Genomic DNA, 19,697 nt, shown 5'->3' with positions numbered 1-19,697 from the left:
TTTCTGAGTGCAGAGCCAGGAGTAACTCCTAAGCACTGCTGGGTGTGAGCTACCCCAACCCCAGCCAAAAAAAAAAAGAATCCTCTAGTCTCATCAAATTCACTAATCATATGCTCTAAGATCAGGAGCTTGGGTAAATGATGGAGTGGTCTAGGCCACTGCTGCACAGATTCCTCTCCAAGGGCTTATCTCCTCAATCTCCAGGAAGGAGGTACCTTAGATTCCAGCCCTGAGAATCAGCAAAGTCCAAACCAGATGCCAAATGAGAAACATTAAATTCATAGGGTCTCCTCAACAAGGGTATGCCTGGACAAAAGGGTAGACAGGCAATATGCCACCAGGCAGAGGAAGCATTGGGCTTCAATAGCAGAGGAAAGCAGTATCCTCAGGGCAGCCTTCACCCTAAGATGTATGTACCTAGCACATCCTAGGGTGTAACAGTGAGGTGGGTGCCACACGCACAGACAGATGTTATGAACAGACAAGTGGAGGTTCCCCATGACAGAAGCAGAAAGAACTGAAATGCAGGATGCTGAAGTTTACTTGCATCTTAACATTTATGCCTCTTCCAGATGCCTAACAGTGAGTGAGCTCACATGTATGCACCCAAAATACTAGGAAGGTGTTTCCACGCAAGGACATACAGGCTACAATGAGGGATCAGAGCTGGGGCCAGTGTGGAGCAATTCTTCATCCAAAGGCAGAGAGATGGGCCAGAAAAGCAGTCCAAGGTCACGCTGGTTTCTTTTCCAGAACTTGATTCAATCAGGAAGTGCACACCAGGGAAGCAGACAAAGGTAAAGCACACGAAAGACCAGTCATGTCTATGTTTTCACCTTCCTTCACATTTAAGTGGGGGTTTGGTCCTCTGTCCACTGCCCCAGCAGTGGAACACAGCAAAGGGAAACAGCAGGATCCAGAGAGACAATCTATTGCTGCAAAACTGGCATAACTTTAGTGATCAATCTCTAGGTTTACTGTTCCCAAGGTCACTAAGTATCTGCAGTTGTGACCCCTTAGAAGCCAAGAGAAAAAGGAAAAAAAAAAAAGGCAAATGCAGGGGCTAGAGCAGAGGCCTCTGCCAAGGCTCAAAACTGGACCACCATTCTCCTTGGATAAAAACCATCGAAGGGCTGGTCTGGAGATCTGAGTAGTAACCAAAAGCATGTTTAGGAATCACCAAGTTACTGCTGCTGCATCTGAGGTAATAGAGTCCAAGCCAGATAGAGTCCAAAGTCTGTCTTCATCTGGGTCCCGCTCATGGAGAATGCCATCCTTATCTACGAAACCTCTTTTTCCAGCAGTAAGGAACCCAAGCCTGGGTGAGGAAGGGAAGAGCGGACCTCAGCCTTGAATAGCAGCGAGGGGTCCTCACTCAATGAGCTCCACGTAGTTTGCAGGAAACATGCCAAAGTGGCCATCTGGCCCATAGCCACGCCACCAGCCTTCATCAATCACCTCAATGCCAGTGATGAGGTTCTCAGGGTCAAAGGAGATCTCTGTCTCATCAGCTGCAAAGAGTCCAGTCCAGATGCTGTTAGAGGTTGAGGGGACTTGGACACATGTCCTGACTGTGTTCTGTGTAAGTACAATTACCTATTACACCCCTTCTACACAGCCTCACTCTAGGCTGAGTGCTCAGCTACAGGGAGCGTGCTTTCTGAGGCCTTTGCCCTGGGGGCCGAAGCCCTGCTATTCAGCTCTGGCCCAGAACAAAGTTAACTGGAATTCGTTCTAGGAGATAGTGTAAGTGGAAGCCTAGTCCCTGCAAGACACCTCTTATTCTGAGTTTCCATCCCATTCTGTTCATCCACTGTTTCCTCTCTTTCAATCCCTCAGGGGCTAGTCCCCAAAAGGGTCCTAAAACCTCCTCTCCTGATGCTCTTTCATTTGACGGGGCCAGGACTCAGCACATACCTGCCTGGTAGTCATAAAGGGCACGGGCACAGAGTCCTTTTCCGCTCAGGTAGTGATCGACCTGCTCAGCACCCACATCCTGCTGCTGTACCTGTTCAGGGGTGAGAAAGAGGTCCTGGGCATGTCTGACTAGGTCCTGACCTGGGGTCAGGTAGGGCTTGGGGAGAGGGACTGGCATATAGAGGACAATGGTTACAGTTCTTTTACTTCCGCCCTTCAACGCCACCTCTCAGCACACCTTCCCCAATGTCATACCAGACAACGTAAGAGCACACAACTTCTTCCCAATAAACAAGATAATCCCCATAAGTCAGGGGTTCCACCTCCAAAAGGCTAAGAAAGTTGTATAGGGGGCAACACCCCTTTCCAATCCTGCTCCCACTGTGGGGAACCTACCAATGGGGGCTCCTCATAGAATCCCTCCTGTTCTGGGGGTTCTTCGTACGTGGCTTCCTCTTCTGCCTGCACCAGACTCTGAGCAGGGCTAGGCACTGGCTCTTCAGGAAGATCTACAAGGGAGAACAATCTGCTCTAATCCAGGGGAGGAAGATGGCACCCCATCTCCATCCACACATTTCCAAACCCTGTCCTCCCCATAGCTGCCATGAGCTTACCTGTCCTGAGCCTCGAAACAGCCTGAGCGGGCTCTCTATTGAGTGAGATCTCAGGTTCAGTGAGCTGCTGCTGAAGGAAGGGACTCCTCAGCTTGCCTGCAAATCGACAATGAAGAACACAAACGGCATCACAGCTGATGAGGGTTCCTATTGGCTTGCCACCTTTTCTACGCCCTGCACTGCAGAGGACTGACCTGGGTTAGGCTGGTGACTACGAGAGCACAGTCAACAGCATGCTACATGGCAGGTGGAAACCACAAAAACTCAAACTGGTGGGCAATCAACACACATGCACAAATACACACTTGCACTGTTCAGTCACCAGAAACATGGGTGAGTTGGTTGCCAGGCACACGCACAGAACAGTGTTTGCGGCAGACACCCACCTACCTAGATCTCTCTCTCCTCTCTCTCTCCTTTCTCTCCTCTCTCTTTCTCCCCCACATCCTCCCCTCCTTACTCCCTCATTCCTTCCTCCCCAACCCCATGTCTCAAAAGGACATAGCTAAAGGCTAAAGGGGTTATGTGGGTGCATGATCTCTCCTAGAACCAGCCTTTATAAATGCAGGTTCATGCTCACTCCCATACCTGTCATGCCTTTGCTACTTTGAGGGAGCACTGGACAGGGGCCCAGACTCTGCGTGGGTCTCATGGCTAGACCTAGAGGAATGTCTTACCTGGCTGAGAAGTGGAGACAGATGAGGAGGAAATAGCCCTCTCCTTCTGCTTGAAAATCTCCCGTGGGTGCACTGCCTGCTGGCAAAGAGGCTCCTGAAAGGGCACACATTGAGCCTGCCATGAATAAGTATCCAGGAGCCCACAGGTCTTCCCAGTTAATAACAGCTGTGTCGGGCATTAGGAAGTCAAATACACAGTAGAAGGGCTCACAGGGCATCTTCTGGGACTAGGCTAAGGTACACACCAGGGTATCTGCTCTTCTCTCCACTATTAGTGGCATACCTGGTGCCCCAGGTTCTCATCTGCCCTAGCAGAATCCTCCTCAGCCCCCTCCTAAGCTCTGTGGGCCACATCAAGCAGTCTAGGTCTGCAAAATGCAATACACACATCCCCCATGCTTTGCAGCAGGAAGTCTCCACACTTCAGGAAAAGACCTCAGCAATTGAGGACACCCTCATACTACCAAATCTGACCTGGTTTTCTCTGTTCCTTGAGACCACTTCTTGCTGGCCACAATTCCTGCTTGGGTAAAGAGATAAGAAAAGAGTTAGAGCCCAGTTCACTCAAGACTCCACCTGCTTCCTTGAAACAGGGGCAGCCCCACCTGCTCTAAGCTCACCTCTGTGAAGCAGCCTTCCTGCCCTGATCCTCGTAGTGCTGCTCCCGCCTGGCAGCCTCCCGCAGCTCCCGCTCCCGCCACTCCTCCTCCAGGCGCTGCCTCTCCTCCTCTAAGCGCTGCTTCTCCTCCAGTCTCCGGTTCTCTTCTTCCTTCTGCCAAGAGCCATCACCAGTTCTCCAAGATCAGCCCCACACTTATTGGAAAGGTAAAGTCCTCTTAATCCCACCCAAAATAAACTTAGTGAGTGGTGCCTTCAGCAAACAGTACCGCATTATAAACCACCTGGGGAGCTACAGCTGACACAGGGACTGATGTTTGGTGGCTGACATACTGATAGTAGCTGTGTTACTTGACCCCCTGAATCTCTAAATCTGAGTTTGATGTTAAGAAGAACATTTGGGGGGGCCGGGCGGTGGCGCTGGAGGTAAGGTGCCTGCCTTGCCTGCGCTAGCCTAGGACGGACCGCGGTTCAATCCCCCAGCGTCCCATATGGTCCCCCAAGCCAGGAGCGACTTCTGAGCGCATAGCCAGGAGTAACCCCTGAGCATCACCGGGTGTGGCCCAAAAACCAAAAAAAAAAAAAAAAAAAAGAAGAACATTTGGGGCCCGGAGAGATAGCACAGCAGCGTTTGCCTTGCAAGCAGGCAATCCAGGACCAAAGGTGGTTGGTTCGAATCCCGGTGTCCCATATGGTCCCCCGTGCCAGCCAGGAGCTATTTCTGAGCAGACAGCCAGGAGTAACCCTTGAGCGCCACAAGGTGTGGCTCCCCCCCCCCCAAAAAAGAAGAACATTTGTTCCATAAACTTAAGAGTGAGATAAACTGAGGACAAGTAAAATACTCATTGTGTACCTCAGACATAAGATAAAGATGCAAATTATTCACTCCTTAAATATCAATCATTACTATTATATTCAGAGAAGCACTCACCTCAGCTTTGGCCCAAAAGCTGTCTTTGCCAACCCTTTTGATCTCAGACACAGCATTTGTTTTCTGGTACACAGAGCCCTGCAGTAACAGAGAATTCACTGTTGAGTCATCAAGAGCAGTGAAGAGCAAGATCTAGAACTGCTACTGCACAACTCCTGCTAGAAGGTAGTGTGACCAATTAATCCTTATTATCTAAGCCAGAGTCTAGAAAGGCCTGAGTAACTGCAAAGGGGGAACACTCACCTCCAGACAACACTGGAGGGCCTCTAGCTGCATCAGGCCCCTCTGTACAAAGCCAGGGCAAACAGGACCTCTATTGAGGACCATGAAGTTCCTGGAAGCCAAAAGTCCAAAAGGAGTTGAGTTTTACTCAGGAGGACGGACTACCATCACAGAGCACCATTGAAGTGCTCACGGACTCTTCACACACTACAGATGTACTCAAGAGGACCTGGCTCCCAACCTGGGATTAGGGTAAACACAGGCCACAATTCTCAGCACAATGCTGAGACCTTGCAGCACTCGGCCCTGCAATGGGCCTGTAACTACACAGCATTGATTTAAGCCACTCCATAGCTGAACAAGAGACAAAGTCAAAGACCACTCCTCAGGCTCATTAAGTACCTATTACCTGTCTCAACAAAACAATTGCCAATGTTAGGCCCAGGGCCAGCGGTGCCTGGATACGGCTGAGGGAATGGAAGCCAGGGAAGCCAGCCCAAGCCTCTGGGGACTAACATAGAGAGGGAAGGTTCCCAGATTTTTCTTTTGCAGCCACACCTGGCAATGCTCAGGGATTATTCCTGGCTCTGCACTCAGGAATCACTCCTGGTAGGCTTGGGAGACCATATGGGATACCAGAAATTGAACCTGTGCTGGCATGTGCAAGGCAATGTGTGCTGTGCTACTGCTCAAACTGCCTAAGGTTCCCAATTCTTGACACTGGAAACTGCATTCATTCCTGCTGAAGCACTCACCACTGGGGCCTGGGGGCCCGTATCCTGAAAGCGGCTGCTTTCCTTGTGGAAGGTGTAGTTGGCACCTGAGGCTCTGGCTACCTTCTCCATGATGCACTCGGGTTCCACATCCTCCTCAGCCCTCGCATTGATGGTCACATGGGCCCCCTAAAGCAGAAGCAACCATTGATGAAAGGCTGCACACAAGTCTGCAGATTACTAAACACTGCTGCCCAGCTCTTGGGTGAGGAACTGAGGGTCAAAGTCTCCTGAAAAGCTCAAACCACACTAAGGAGAATTTCCATCCTTGTCCCAGCTCATGTGCAAAGCCCCAAAGCTCTACAGTGCTCCGGCTTGTTCTATGACACTGTATCTTCCCTGTTATAGTTTAGTGAACAGCTCAGGCATTTGAAAAGCTGTTAAAAGGCCTCATTCTGGGGCTGCAGATGTTGCTTGAGTCATAGAGTACTTGCATTTTATGTGTGAAGACCTGGGTTTCATACCTGGTGCCACATAGGAAATAAATGGTTCTATCAATGAAAATTAACCTAAAGGGGTATCAGAGAAATGATACAGCCACCTTACACACAGCCTACCACAGCCAATCCCCAGCACTCCATATGGTCCCGAGCATAGCCAAGAGTGATCCCTCAGCACAAAGCCAGGAAGCCCTGAGCACTGCCAGGCCTATCAGCAAACACTATCTACTCCTTCCAGGCCTCCCAAATAACTTTAAATAAACCTGGAAATGAATATACTTTATACAAATGTAAACCCCCAATTTTTTCCTTTAAAACCAAAACCATGATCTCCCTCACTGTTATTAGACATCCCAATAAACATGAGGCCTTTTCTCTTAGTGCTTACAAGGCCAAACTGAAGCATAGCTAAAGAAGTGGTGGCAGAACAGGAAATCAAAGGCTTAAGTTTACTTGACAGTTAAAAAATGAAAATTAACTGGAAGTGAAGGAGTGCTTTTTGATAAAATGCTTTGAAACTAAGAATGGCTCATTATGTGATGACCACCATAGATATGGCCCAAAATAAAATGCATCAAAGTGAATGTGCATAATCTGGCAAGCAACTTTCTTCCAATTTCTGACAGGGAAACAGTATCTGGGCGAGACAACTCAAAGGCTTAGAGCAAAGGCTTTGCACCTAGGAGCCCAGGTTTGATCCCTGCACTACACGGTCCCCAGAGCATGGAGTTGATTGTAGTCCCTCCCAGCACTGCTGGTGTGATACAAAAACAAAACTGAATATATTCATGGTGCTAATAAAAGTAACCCAGAGTTCCATGCAGTCAAAAAGGACACAAAGAACAGCCTACAGAAGACTCTGTCTGTATCCTGACTACCCCAGATTTGTAGAATAAGAGGGGCAGCACAAATTCTAGACTCAGCAATAGAATCCAGAACACACTTCTATCTTGGGTATAATTCCCAATCACTCACACTTAGGAAACTTGGGACTGTGAGAACCTTTATGGAGCAGACAGGATTAGGTGGCCCTTACCTTCAGAAAACTGGCCATGGTGCTGACGTGGTTAGCACATACTCCCTTCCGTGCGTCATTCACACCTTCACCAGTCTGCGTAATAATATATAAAATGAGCCTCCATGCAACATCCCAGCATAACCCAAGTACCCCACAAAGCCACTTCCTCCCCCATGAACCTTGCAGTTTTCCTATGTCCTAGAAGAGGACAGACAGAAACCCGAACTAAGAAGGAAAGATCCCTCGCTTCCAAGCTCAGAAAGGTTCCTGTGGCAGTAAAAACTACAAGAGAGCTCCCACTAAGGAGAGTTACCTCAGATTCCCCTGGTCCTCACTAAGCACTTGGTTAGAATAGAACCCTACTCTTGTCTATGCCCTCTGTCCCCGAGAATAAACTACCCTGCAGGAAAAAAAGGGGGGGGGGGCACAGGAATTTCTTGAAGTTACTGTCTATTTGTGCTTGAGGAGTAAATTCTATACTAAGAATATTTTGGGCTTGGGGCTGGAGAGATAGCATGGAGTTAAGGTGTTTGCCTTTCATGCAGGAGGTCATCAGTTCGAATCCCAGCGTCCCATATGGTCCCCCATGCCTGCCAGGAGCAATTTCTGAGCATGGAGCCAGGAATAACCCCTGAGCACTGCCGGGTGTGACCCAAAAACCACAAAAAAAAAAAAAAAAAGAATATTTTGGGCCATAGTAAGTTTATCTACTGAAGGCATTGTTCCTTCACAAGCCTTAAGACTCCCACTGCTTCAACCACAAAAGGGGAAGAAAGGAAAGGAGAGAGGAAGGGAAGTGGGGAAATAAGAGGAGAGGGAAAGGAGAAAAGAGAAAAAGGAGGGAAGGGAGAAGAATAGGGGGAAGGTGAGAGAGGAGGAAAAAGATGGAGGGGGAAAGAAAATAAGAAAGGGAGGGAGGGATGTGTTCTATATCATATATAGATGAAAATTCAATGTCCTACAGTTATACATACCCAGTTGATAAGCACGAACTTAGGCAGGCCAGAGTTGGGGTCCTTCACCCTGCAGAAGGCGTACATCACCTTCCCGCTATTGAGCTCCTCCACCATCTCCTCCAAGCCCCCTTCTGTAGCAGTCACAAGGAGGATCAAAGATGACCCAGTACCCCTTACCCACCTAAGCACCTGGTCCAAGAACAGAAACTGTCTACATCAAGGTTCTCATTCTACCTGCATTAAAATCAGATTCCTGAGGCCAAAATGATAGCACAGTGGTAGGGCATTTATTTGCCTTGCACACAGCCAATCTGGAATGGACCCCAATTTGATTCCCGACATCCCGTATGGCACCCAGAGCCTGCCAGGGGAGACTTCTGAGCACAGAGACAGGAGTAAGCCCTGAGCACAACCAGGTGTGACCCAAAAACAAAACAAAACAAAAAATCAGATTCCTGGGCCCACCTCCACTAAGAAGGTTTGTAAGTACTTAGAATATGCATCTTCAACTATCTCAGGTGAATTTTAAAAATCTATACTAGTTTAAAATCATGCATAATCCTTGAAATAAAAATGTTCTTTCTGCTATTAACCAAGTACCATTCTAAAAAGACAACCACTCTGATACTATTAGTGACACAGATCCCAGAAAGGACCCTAGAATAACAGGGCCTGCTGAGTTATCTATGTGTCTGCTCAGGACTCTGGAGTCTCCCATCTATTCCTGTTCTATATCGACAAGAATGTTCTAGTTGTGTATTTGCTTTTCTCTTAAACTGTGTAAGAGGGAAAGAAAGTAAGACCATCATGCTTTCTCCAATTACAGTCTATGGACCCCGGCATTACCCCAGCTTTTACATTTCATCAAAGTCTTCACACACCTTTCCAGTTTGTGAGGAAGAGGACCATATGTTTCTGCTATAGGAGTCCATAAAAACAGGGGCAGTCCTGAGACCCTAGTCTGGATACTCACAGCAGAGCTCTATACAGGCAACTGGGAATAATGGTAGGGAAACTCTGGTTGCTGAGCTCTGCAATCCTGTTGCTGATGACTCCTACTGTTAAGAGTAAGGAACTTTAGGTCGCTGAGTCACTGAGTCATGAAGCAGTGCCTGGCTTGAACCCCAAGAGCGGACCTTGCGCATGAGAAGAGTAATGGGGATCAGCTTAGAGTCAAGCAGTTTACATCCCACCATTACTTCTGGTTCAATCAACGACAAAAGTCTCTGCCTGGTGCGGCTCAAACAGCCCTTCCTGCAGACTTCCTGTCATGACATATTTAAGCAGTACTTTTTGAGATACTCCTGCCCCCACTGACTGTGCACACCAATGCTACTTCCGCACACTCAGTGCACCAAGAGAAACCTTCTCCTCCTTCATCAATACTCAGCTCTATGGATTTGTCATTGTCATCCTGCCAACAGCAACTCAACTAAGAATGCAGTGTGAGCCAGACGCTGGGCTGTCTACCTGCTAGGAAGTGAGTCTGTGCCCCATCTCAGCTACTCCCAACTACAATACAGGTGTTAAGAAAAGACATAAGTATTTTTACTTAGATCTAATCCCAAAGGTTATCCTGAGTGCTCCTTCTACCCACTCAACCCCAATGCTTGGTTGAGTCCCTCTAGCCTTGACCAGCTGCAGCCAATGTGCCTGTGGAAGGAACCAAGTAATGCCCTCAGGAAGGAATCAAGTAATTTTCCAACATGGACACTAATGATGTAGGTGGGTCCACTCTCAGCCAGCAGAGATGTCTCAATAGTTGTACCACCTGCAGAGACTCTGATGTTCCTCTCTTTCATATACTTTACCCTTCTTCCCCATCTTCAACCTTCTGATATCCCCAAAACCCAACTTGGTCATACTCACCCCCAGTGCCAGCCACACGGATGTCATTGCTGTTGCCTTCATAGGTAAAGAGAGCCCTGGAAAACATATTACAAATGACCTATAGGGTCAGCCTTAGGTCCCTCATGACACCAAGGCTTCATGCTGGACCCCAGAGAGCTAATCACCAGAGTATGAGAGTAGCACTGCTGGCCCCACACGTGGTCCAGGGGAATGCCCCAGAATAATCCTCAGAATAAAACGAAACAATGCTGGCCTATCTTAACACAGGGATTTAGGAGGAACATATCTCTAAAAAAAAAAAAGTAAATGTTCAAGCTTTATGGCAAGTTTCAACACACTTACGCATGTACAGAAGACAGGCATGTGCATCTGAAAAGGCAAAAGAAACTCACACATTTCCTGAACCCAAGGCACAGCCAGAGGAAAAGAGAAACGTGCACAACAGGCACACCAATACCCATATGCAGATCTGTTGCTTTGACCAGAAAGTTAATGGAATGTCACAGGAACGGGTCTCTCAGAAACAGACTCTGGCAAACTTGGGACTTTAGTAGGGCATGTACAGTGTAACAGAAACTACTGGAGACATGATCTGACATGTAACCATGTCCCTCTAAAAACAGGCTCCTTTGTTTAACAAGTTTATCTAGCAGAGCTTTAGATTATCTATACCATGTGGCATAAGATTAAGGCCTTGCATGTGACTGACTCCAAGTCAATCCACAGATTACCTAGGAGTAAGAAAACCTTTTTTCCGAGTTCCCTCACCATCCCTTCCAAAAAAATTAGCCTACACAGAGGACTGTGAGACTATTCATGTCTTCTTTTATTATCTATAAAACCTCTGCAAAAATAAGCTAATAAATTTGTAACCCCAGAGGTACTGGAGAAATACACCAAGTTTTGGGGCTGGAAAGATAGCACAGCAATAGGGCATTTGCATGCAGCCAACCCAAGGCATCCCATAAGGTCCTCTGTGCCTGCCAGGGGCAATTTCTCCAGGAGTAACCCCTGAGACCCACCAAGTGTGGACCCCCCACCCCACCACCCCCCAAAAAAAGAAAGAAAAATACACCAAGTTTTATTAAATATGGACCTCAAAAGGTTCCCTGACCAGAACTAAGGAAAACTTTTTTTTTTTTTTTTTTTTTTTGGTTTTTTGGGCCATACCCGTTTGATGCTCAGGGGTTACTCCTGGCCAAGTGCTCAGAAATTGCCCCTGGCTTGGGGGGACCATATGAGACGCCGGGGGATCAAACTACAGTCCTTCTTTGGCTAGCGCTTGCAAGGCAGACACCTTACCTCTAGCGCCACCTTGCCAGCCCCAGGAAAACTATCTTAAAAGCTGTCTTTCCAGTCATCTGCATGGAACCTGTATTGCCCCAACTCTGCTACAGGCAGCAAAGAGGGAAGTTCTGACCCATTATGGCAAATCAAACAAGGCAAAGTCAAAGTTGGTCCACATTCCAGAGCAGAGGCCAGTCACAACTGACTAGGCAGGTGTTCCTGTGATAAAGGTTGACAGAAACAGCTTTCCCAAGGTCTTGCCAAAACCAAGTATATCCAGAAAGAAAATAGCCCCCAAAAGAAAACAATATCCAAGACCAGCAGAGCTGGCTATAAGGGAAAACAGTTCACCAGTAATGAACATTGCTTCCTGGGAAAAGAGACCTCAAGGAAGAGAAATACTGGGGAAAAAAAAAAACTTCATAAAGTATGAGAAGGGAGGGGCCGGAAAGATAGCATGGAGGGTGAGGCATTTGCGTTTCATGCAGAAGGTCATTGGTTCAAATCCCGGCATCCCATTTGGTCCCCCGAGCCTGCCGGAGCGATTTCTGACCATAGAGCCAGGAGTAACCCCTGAGAGATGCCGGGTATAACCCAAAAACCAAAAATCAAAAAAAAAAAAAAATTAGAAGGGAGGTGGGGGACAAGGGAAGAGTTTGGAGATGGTAGCCAATCAGTTTGTGGTGGTGATCAGGGTCCTGTCCTGACCCCTCGGAGGATATAAGTCCATTCCTTTTGACATCTACAAAGCCCTAGGTATGTAAGATGAAGACACTGGACAAGCAGCATGCAACAGAAATGGCCACTCCATCTAGCACTGCCAATGAGTCCTGCACCAAACCAGAACCAAGCTCTGAGCCTGCCACCCACCCCACCCCCCAACATCCCTGTCCATTTTCTGGAACTTCCCTGTTCAGAGGCTCATTTCCATACCCAGTCAAGTTCTATTCTTCTTTTAAACCAGGTTAAAAAAAATGGTGTGTTATGCCTGGCAGTCTAAGGCTCTGTGAACCTTATAATTCATGAATTCTTTTCCGCAAAACATGCTAAGAACCTGCTTCTTGGTGGTGATGGAACAAATAATTCCTTAAAGGAGTTAGCCAGGGAACTTACCTACAAGACAAGAACAACTTCTGTCAGACAGTGGACTGGGCCTAAATGTCATGATTTAAGGTTAAAAGCTCATAGAGGAGTCAAGACAAAGACCCAAGCCTGGGAACTGATGTTGTGGTTGTTCCACATCACACCTGGCTTCAGGGTCTGCTTAGATAAAACCTTTCCAAACACACCAAATCGAAAACTACTTCCCACTCTCATAATGTCCCTCACCTTTTCAGTATCTCTTAGTCCATCCTTCCATCTGAGTATCCACAAGTCTAATAAGCTGCATCAGAGACAGAACCTGCCCCACCCATTCTGTGAAGAAAGACGAGAAATCCTAAAGGGTTTCTGGCAACATGTCCAAAGGAAATCAAATAAAGGGACTGGAAAATGTGACTACATTCAGGGAGTTAGGAATCAACAATGGTCTTCAAGAAGGCAACCTCAGGCTTGAGAGATAAAAGTTGGGTGAACTCTGGGAATAATGTAGATTACTCCTGGCAGAGGAAGTAGCAAGGACTCTCAAGCAACTCTAAGGAACTAGCTACCAGGTTTGAGGAAGAGAAAGGTTAGCATGATGGTAAGCAGGTGTGGTCAGAGTACAGTAAACAAAAGGGCAGCAGGACATTGTGGTAAGATGTCTGAGCTATATTTAATGATGCAATGGGAAGCTGCTGCAGGGAAGTAATACGGTCTAGAAACCATTTCTCAGCTAACAAATACAACTGCCAACAGAATTTGTTGAAATGCTTCATGGTTAAAAAAAGAGACAACTGGTAAAGGCATGTGAAGGGCTAAACAATAAGGCAGCAAGGGTCCAGAATCCTGAGAGGGTCTTGAGGAGACAGTTCAAAGGGCTGAGCCAGAGCTTCATATGCAGAAGATCTAGGTTCATCTCTAGCTCTGCATGGTCGCAGTCAGATGTGACCTAAAACTAAAAATAAAGTAGCCTAGGAATGGATATGGTGACAGAGAAATGGGTGGGTCCTGAAAGGAAAAAGGCAGACCAACATTTTTCTTAAAGAGAGGGAAAGCTCTGCTACAAAGCCTAGGAAAAAGACAATAAGACTTGAGTCCTGATGAAAGAAGTCGCTGTGTCACTGGAATATCAGGCTTCAACCCCAAACCAGTTTCTGAGTAGACAGGATGATGAAACCTGTAAGAGGACTCATTAGGAGGCCCATGAGAAGGCAGCAAGGACTAATAATTAAATGATTAATAAAACAGATTAATAAATCAAGTGATTAATAAAATAGAACCACCAAAGGCTAGAGTGATAGCACGGCACACAGCAGGTAGGGCATATGCCTTGCACACAGTCGACCAGGCTTGATCCTCAGCATCCCCCCATATGGTCAGTGTTAGAAGTAACCTGTGTGGCCCCCAAACAAACAGACAAACATAAAAGAAAATAGAACGTAACTAGTCAGAAATTGAGAGGGCTGAAAGTCATTCTGGTTTCCAGTCAAGCAGTTTCATATGGATGCGAAATAAGAAGAAAGCAGCCAAGAAACATTCTCAACAATCATTCTCAAAGTGGGCAGTGCCACCTGCCAGGAGGCACTGGGACCATGGGGAGAGGGTAGCAGCAGATGCAATCGGGGAGTCGCTTCCTGTTTCAAGAAGGGACTTTTCTGGGGGGAAGAAAGACACTGGCCGGTTTGGGAACCTCTGGGTAGAGAGTATAGGGGTCCAAGGAAAGTTGGGAGATCATTTTTCTTCTTTGTGTCTTTGGAGCCACAGCCTGCGGTGCTCAGGGATCACTCCGGAGATTCTGGGGGACCTTATGGGATGCCAGGAATCTAATTCTAATTCGGGTCGGCAGCCAGCAAGTCAGGCCCTCTATACTATTGCTCCGGCCCTATAATTCTAATTCATTTTCTAATTTCCTCTAATATCCCATCGATAACAGCAGGCCCTGCCTCCTGGCAATGGTCAAAGACCTAAACCTTGGTCACCTTAGTCCACCTGTTCAACATCTGAAAATTGGGAGTGTAAGACGGGTCAGCCCAGGGAGAGAGTGACAGAGCATGCTTGCAAGGCATGCATGCGGTGAGTGCAGAACAGAGAGAGCAATCCCAGAGGTCCAGAATAGTGTCAGCCATCAAACTGCCTGACTCAAACGTGGCCAAACCCGGGGTCCCAGGGTAAAGCTGCGATGGGCACTTCTTCCAACTTGGGGGGCCAGCATGTCAGGTTAGGGTGGGCCATTCTTGGGCAGTGGGAACCAAGAGCATCCTAAACCCGGAGCTCCTCATCAGATGCCTCTGAGCAGGCCCGGCTCAGAGTCCAAGGCTGGAGCAGCATCAGGATGTGGGCGGCACTGCGGGCTCCTCCAGCGAGGGCGCCCCGGGAACGGGAGGCCCGGGAGCAGCTGCGCCGCCTCCCCGAGCCAGCATGGAAGCTCGCGCCCGGACCCGCCGGGGTCCCCGGCAGCATCAGAAGCACCGCCGCCCGCTCCTCAGCGGCCCTCGAACCCACTCCCGAGCCCGCCCAGAGGCCCGCCTCGGCGCCCACCAGTCGGTCGGGGACTTCTCGCGGACGACCCGCGCGTAGGCCTCCTGCAGGGCCGTCCCGTTCCGGCTCAGGTTCACAGCCATGACAGCTCCAGTCGCTTCCGGGCACTGCGAGCCTCGACGGCCGGAAGCCGAGCCCGCCCGACCAGCGGAAGCCCCGCCCACTTTGAAGCCCCGCCCTGACGACGGAAGCCCCGCCCTGTGGCGACAGGAGCCGCGGGGAGATGCGGGGCGGGGAAGGCCACGCCCTCAACTGGGCTGCAGCCGGCGGAAACCCCGCCCCTTTACTAAAGCCCCGCCCCGCGACGACGGAAGCCCCACGGTCGGGGCGGGACGAAGTAGGCCGAGTCCCCAGTTGGGCTGCAGGCGGCGGAAGCCCCGCCCCGCCCCGCGACGGAAGCCGCACGGTCGGGGGCGGGATGGGGCAGGCCACGCCCCCAGTCGGGCAGCTTGAGCGGCTGCCTGAGGTGGCTAATGACCCGGATGGAAGCCTAGGCCTCCCTCCGTGTACCTGGTGTCTCCTGGTCGTTGGCTGGGTGTTTTGTTGTTGCTGTTGCTGTTGTTTTCTCATTCTTTTTAGTTAAGACACTTTATTTGAGTTTGTGAACAACACTCTAACTTTTGAAGTCAAAGCTACCAAAGTGAGCATTTCTCCAAGACCTCACCTAGCTTGGCGCATCTTCATTTTTATAGGTTGTTTCCCAGTCAGCTAGCTCCCTTGCAGGGCCTTGGCTGTGTCACCATTCGAACCCGCACATGGGGACAACCTGTCCTTCATGGAAACCATTTGCCTGCATGTGTAGCTCTGGTAGCTGGAGGAAGCCAAGGAAGAAAAGAGTGGCTAGGTTGAAGGCAGCTGCCCCAGACCTCCATCTTCCCCAGTGCAGAGGAGTATTCTCAAGCTAGCTCCTCTCCCTTACAGGATTTAGAATAGCATCTGGCAATCACACATTTCTTTTTCTGCAGTGCTGTGTGTGAAAATCTAGGAAGATTCTAGGAAGGGAATCCTGTGAGGTGAAAAATCTGAAGATGACAGCAAGATTAAGTGGTCACATGGCACTTCAGATCAGTACTTTATTGCCAAAGTCTTGCGGTGGAGTGGATCTGGTTGAGGCAGATAATGGCTCACGAGCTTTCTATGAGCATAAGCCCTTTTCACTTACTATGTCTGTTCTCATGTTGTTTCCTGTCCTTGCTTGTCTTTCAAGGCAGAAGTTAACTTCTCTCTGATGGATGTGGCCTCAAAGGTTAAGTCCTGGGCAAACACTAGACAATTTAACTACTCTGGTTTATAGCCTTCTTCTCTCCCCTCCATTCAACTCTGGGTCTTTTCTTCTACAATAGGCAATTCTCACCACTTTACCACTTTAATTTCCTACTATGTATCAGAAAAATAAACTAGTAAATGGGGTCTCCCAACTATGCCAATTTTAAGATACTGTTTTTGTCTTCACTAACATTTCCTCTCTCTCTCTCTCTCTCTCTCACTCTCTCTCTCTCTCTCTCTCTCTCTCTCTCTCTCTCTCTCTCTCTCTCTCTCTCTCTCTCTCGCTCTCTCTCTCTCTCTCTCTCTCTCTCTCTCTCTCTCTCTCTCCTTTGTTTTCTTTTTTCCCTCAGACCTGATGCTCAAGTGACTTACTATCTTGGAGGAATTCAGCCTTCCATGCTTCTACTTGATTTTGTTTGGACCAATGGGTAAGCTTTCTCTTCACTGGAAACGTTCCTATTTAAACACCTAGTTAACCACATTCATTCATCTACTTAGCTGCCAGTCCCCATTCCAGGGTCCCTGAATCGCAAGGAAATTACCTTACCCTCCACCACCACCATCAGTCTTTCCTTTCCCTTTATTGTTGTTGCAATGTCCATGAATTTTAACCCAGTCCAAAGAAATTAAGAGCCGAATTCAATATTAGAAACCAGGAAACAGCTGGAAAATATAAGGAGTTTGCCTGGCACCTGGCTGACCTGGATTTAATCTTCTATGATACATATGATCTCCTAAATTCTGCCAGAAGGTATCCCTTAGTACAGAGCCAAGAGTAAACTCTGAGCACAACTAAGTATGGTCCCAAAATAAAACAAAAAGGACGCTAGAAAAGTAATCCTCCAAAGCCTAACAATAAGGAAAGTTGTTCTCTACTTGACTCTCAAAAAACCTAACCCCTAATTTGTATAGGTCTACAGGTAAGGAATGAAGCATGTATTAATATGAGGCCCAGGACTAGGAGAGATAAATTTTGAGAACCTGGGCAGAAGAATACAGTGTATTAGGGATCAATGGAAGCAGAGGGAAAATTGTTTTTTTGGTTGTTGTTTTTTTGGGAGGGTGTCACACTCAAGAGTACTCATGCCTTACTCTTGGCAATGTGCTCAGTGATCACTTCTAGAAGTGCTCAGGAGGCCATATGTGGTACAGTGATTAAAAAAGAATTGGTCACATGCAAAGCAAGTGACCCAAGGAAAAAGAAGACTGTATCCCATGGGCAAAGAGAATGGCTGTTTTTATTTTTTTGCTTTTTTTTTTTTGGGTCACACCCGGCGGTGCTCAGGGGTTACTCCTGGCTGTCTGCTCAGAAATAGCTCCTGGCAGGCACGGGGGACCATATGGGACACCGGGATTCGAACCAACCACCTTTGGTCCTGGATCGGCTGCTTGCAAGGCAAACGCCGCTGTGCTATCTCTCCGGGCCCGGCTGTTTTTATTTTAAATTTACTTTATTTAAAGAACATGCATCACATACTAATTGACTGTAATACATTTATGTCCAGATAAATGAGAGAAAAAATATTTAAAACAGAAATATAAATGAAAATGAAATAGAAGAAAGAAAATTTAAGAATTAAAAAGAGGACCAGAGAGATAGCATGGAGGTAAAGCATTTGTCTTGCATGTAGAAGGATGGTGGTTCGAATCCCAGCATCCCATATGGTCTCCCAAGCCTACCAGGAATGATTTCTGAGCGTAGAGCCAGGAGTAACCCCTGAGCACTTCCAGATGTGACCCAAACCCCCCCCCAAAAAAAAAGCATTAAAAAGAAAAATAAGTACAGTGACAAGAAAATTTGTAAAAAATTATTGTACTGCCAATGAAGTCCCTGAGACATTGGCAGAAAGTTCAGTAAGCTCTTATTGCTAACTGACCATTTTGTTATTTGTTTCTAAACATTAAGTGACCTCAGCTACACATTGCATCTAAATTGGTGTGTTCCTATGGGAGTGACAGCATCAAATAAATGGAGTTGTCGTGTGGCCACAAATGCAGCTGTGCGGTCCAGAATTTGAAAAGAAATAGGGCAATGTGGAGACAAGCAGGGGGCTCATGAGGGTACCTGCAGTTATTCCAAAAAAAAAGTCTCTTTGATATCAGCCCAAATACCAGCATATGTGGAGTTTGGTCAGATTGGTGTCTCTGAGAATCATAGAGAAGTTGTGAAGCAGGGCCATAGGCAAAGTAGTGATTGTGAGTGATAGAAGCAGCAGGTGTGGCTTCATCAGGGTGTGGACATGGCCTGATCTCTCTTCCTGAGATTGCTGTGTGGCTGGTTTACCCATGATTTTTCATGGCTTGGTTTGCATCTCTTTTGAGAAGAGAGTCTGTGGAGCTGGCCTGTTGAAAACATCTACTGGGCTTTATTCTAAGTGTAATAGAACCCTAGTGGACTTCACAAAGGATATAATCTGGTATCCTTTATTTGAGGGGATTGTGGGTTTTTTGTGCCATACCCAGTAGCTTACAGAACTTACTCCTAGCTCTGTGCTTAGGGGCTTACTGGTAGTAGTTGGGGGACCATATTTGGTGCCAAAAATAAAACAGGGTAGGATACCTGCAAGGAAAGCACATATTCTATTCAACTCAACCTGATAATATTTTACAAAGATTCCTATGGCTACCATGCAGTTTGCATGCCTTATTCCTGTTTATCACTGCTTTTCACTTGTTTCTGTTTCATTTGTTCGTTTTTGGTCACACCCGGCAGTGCTCAGGGGTTACTCCTGGCTCTGCACTCAGAAATCACTCCTGGCAGGCTCAGGGGGACATTATGGGATGCCGGGATTCTAACCGCTGTCCTTCTGAATGCAAGTCAAATGCCCTACCTTTATGCTATCTCTCCAGCCCCTTGTTCTGTTTTCTTGTGATCAATTGTCTCTCTTTCTCCCTCTCTCTTTTCCTCTCCTTCTCTGTCTCTCTGTCTCTCTCCTCCCTTTCTCTGTTCCTCTCATTAGCTGATCTTGGTGTGAGAATGTGTGAGATTTCTCTCTTAATTCACTTCTTTGGCATGTTCTCAAGTCTTCAGACCTTTTTATAGGTAAAAAAAAAACTCAGATGTTTTGTTTCTGATAATTTTATGATGGATGCAGAGGTTCTCATACTTATTTGACCTTTTTAGAAAAAATAAATTACTCAATGCCACCCTTGAAATCTGCTTTCTTTAATTAAGTGAGAAGTACCCTGTAATTGTACCCTAAGCTATCCTCCTGCCCTCAAACATTGCTGCACCCTCCAGAATATACTGTAAACCACTATGAAAATGAATATATAAAATGGTGCCAAGGTACAAACAACATCCCTGAGTGTTAAGTGTCTCCCAAAGTCTAAGTACGGTTGGTTATGTCCTAATGGCATCCAAGTTGAAGTGTTGGGGGAGTTATTTTGCATTTTCTCTGGGGCCCACCATCTAAAAATCAAGAGCATTAAATAAAAGAACCCTCTGACCAGCACAACACAGCCAGTATTTCAGTACAATTAGGCTGCTGTAATAAAATATCACAGAT

At 47.3% G+C, this 19,697-nt stretch overlaps 1 protein-coding gene across 5 annotated transcripts; it reads right to left on the bottom strand.

The window, feature by feature from the left end:
- Positions 1–538: 538 nt before the first annotated feature.
- Positions 539–15,048, bottom strand: DBNL (drebrin like). Of its 5 annotated transcripts, none has more exons than XM_049781878.1 (13): positions 14,923–15,042; positions 10,036–10,091; positions 8,185–8,297; positions 7,229–7,303; positions 5,735–5,881; positions 4,758–4,835; positions 3,829–3,980; positions 3,683–3,731; positions 3,209–3,302; positions 2,532–2,627; positions 2,314–2,426; positions 1,918–2,008; positions 539–1,511 (listed from the first exon to the last, which is right to left on the bottom strand). In XM_049781878.1, the coding sequence occupies exons 1-13, from the start codon at positions 15,003–15,005 to the stop codon at positions 1,372–1,374; spliced, it is 1,287 nt and encodes a 428-aa protein (XP_049637835.1). In that variant the 5' UTR covers positions 15,006–15,042; the 3' UTR covers positions 539–1,371. The 5 variants fall into 5 exon arrangements, with proteins under 5 accessions (XP_049637835.1, XP_049637836.1, XP_049637838.1 ...); XM_049781879.1 differs by having other exon boundaries at positions 3,683–3,728; XM_049781881.1 differs by lacking the exon at positions 8,185–8,297 and having other exon boundaries at positions 14,923–15,048.
- Between the last annotated feature and the right edge of the window lie 4,649 nt (positions 15,049–19,697).

This window comes from Suncus etruscus, chromosome 10, assembly GCF_024139225.1.
Source record: "Suncus etruscus isolate mSunEtr1 chromosome 10, mSunEtr1.pri.cur, whole genome shotgun sequence".
Taxonomy (NCBI): Eukaryota; Metazoa; Chordata; class Mammalia; order Eulipotyphla; family Soricidae; genus Suncus; species Suncus etruscus.
This window is presented reverse-complemented; position numbering and strand designations above follow the sequence as displayed.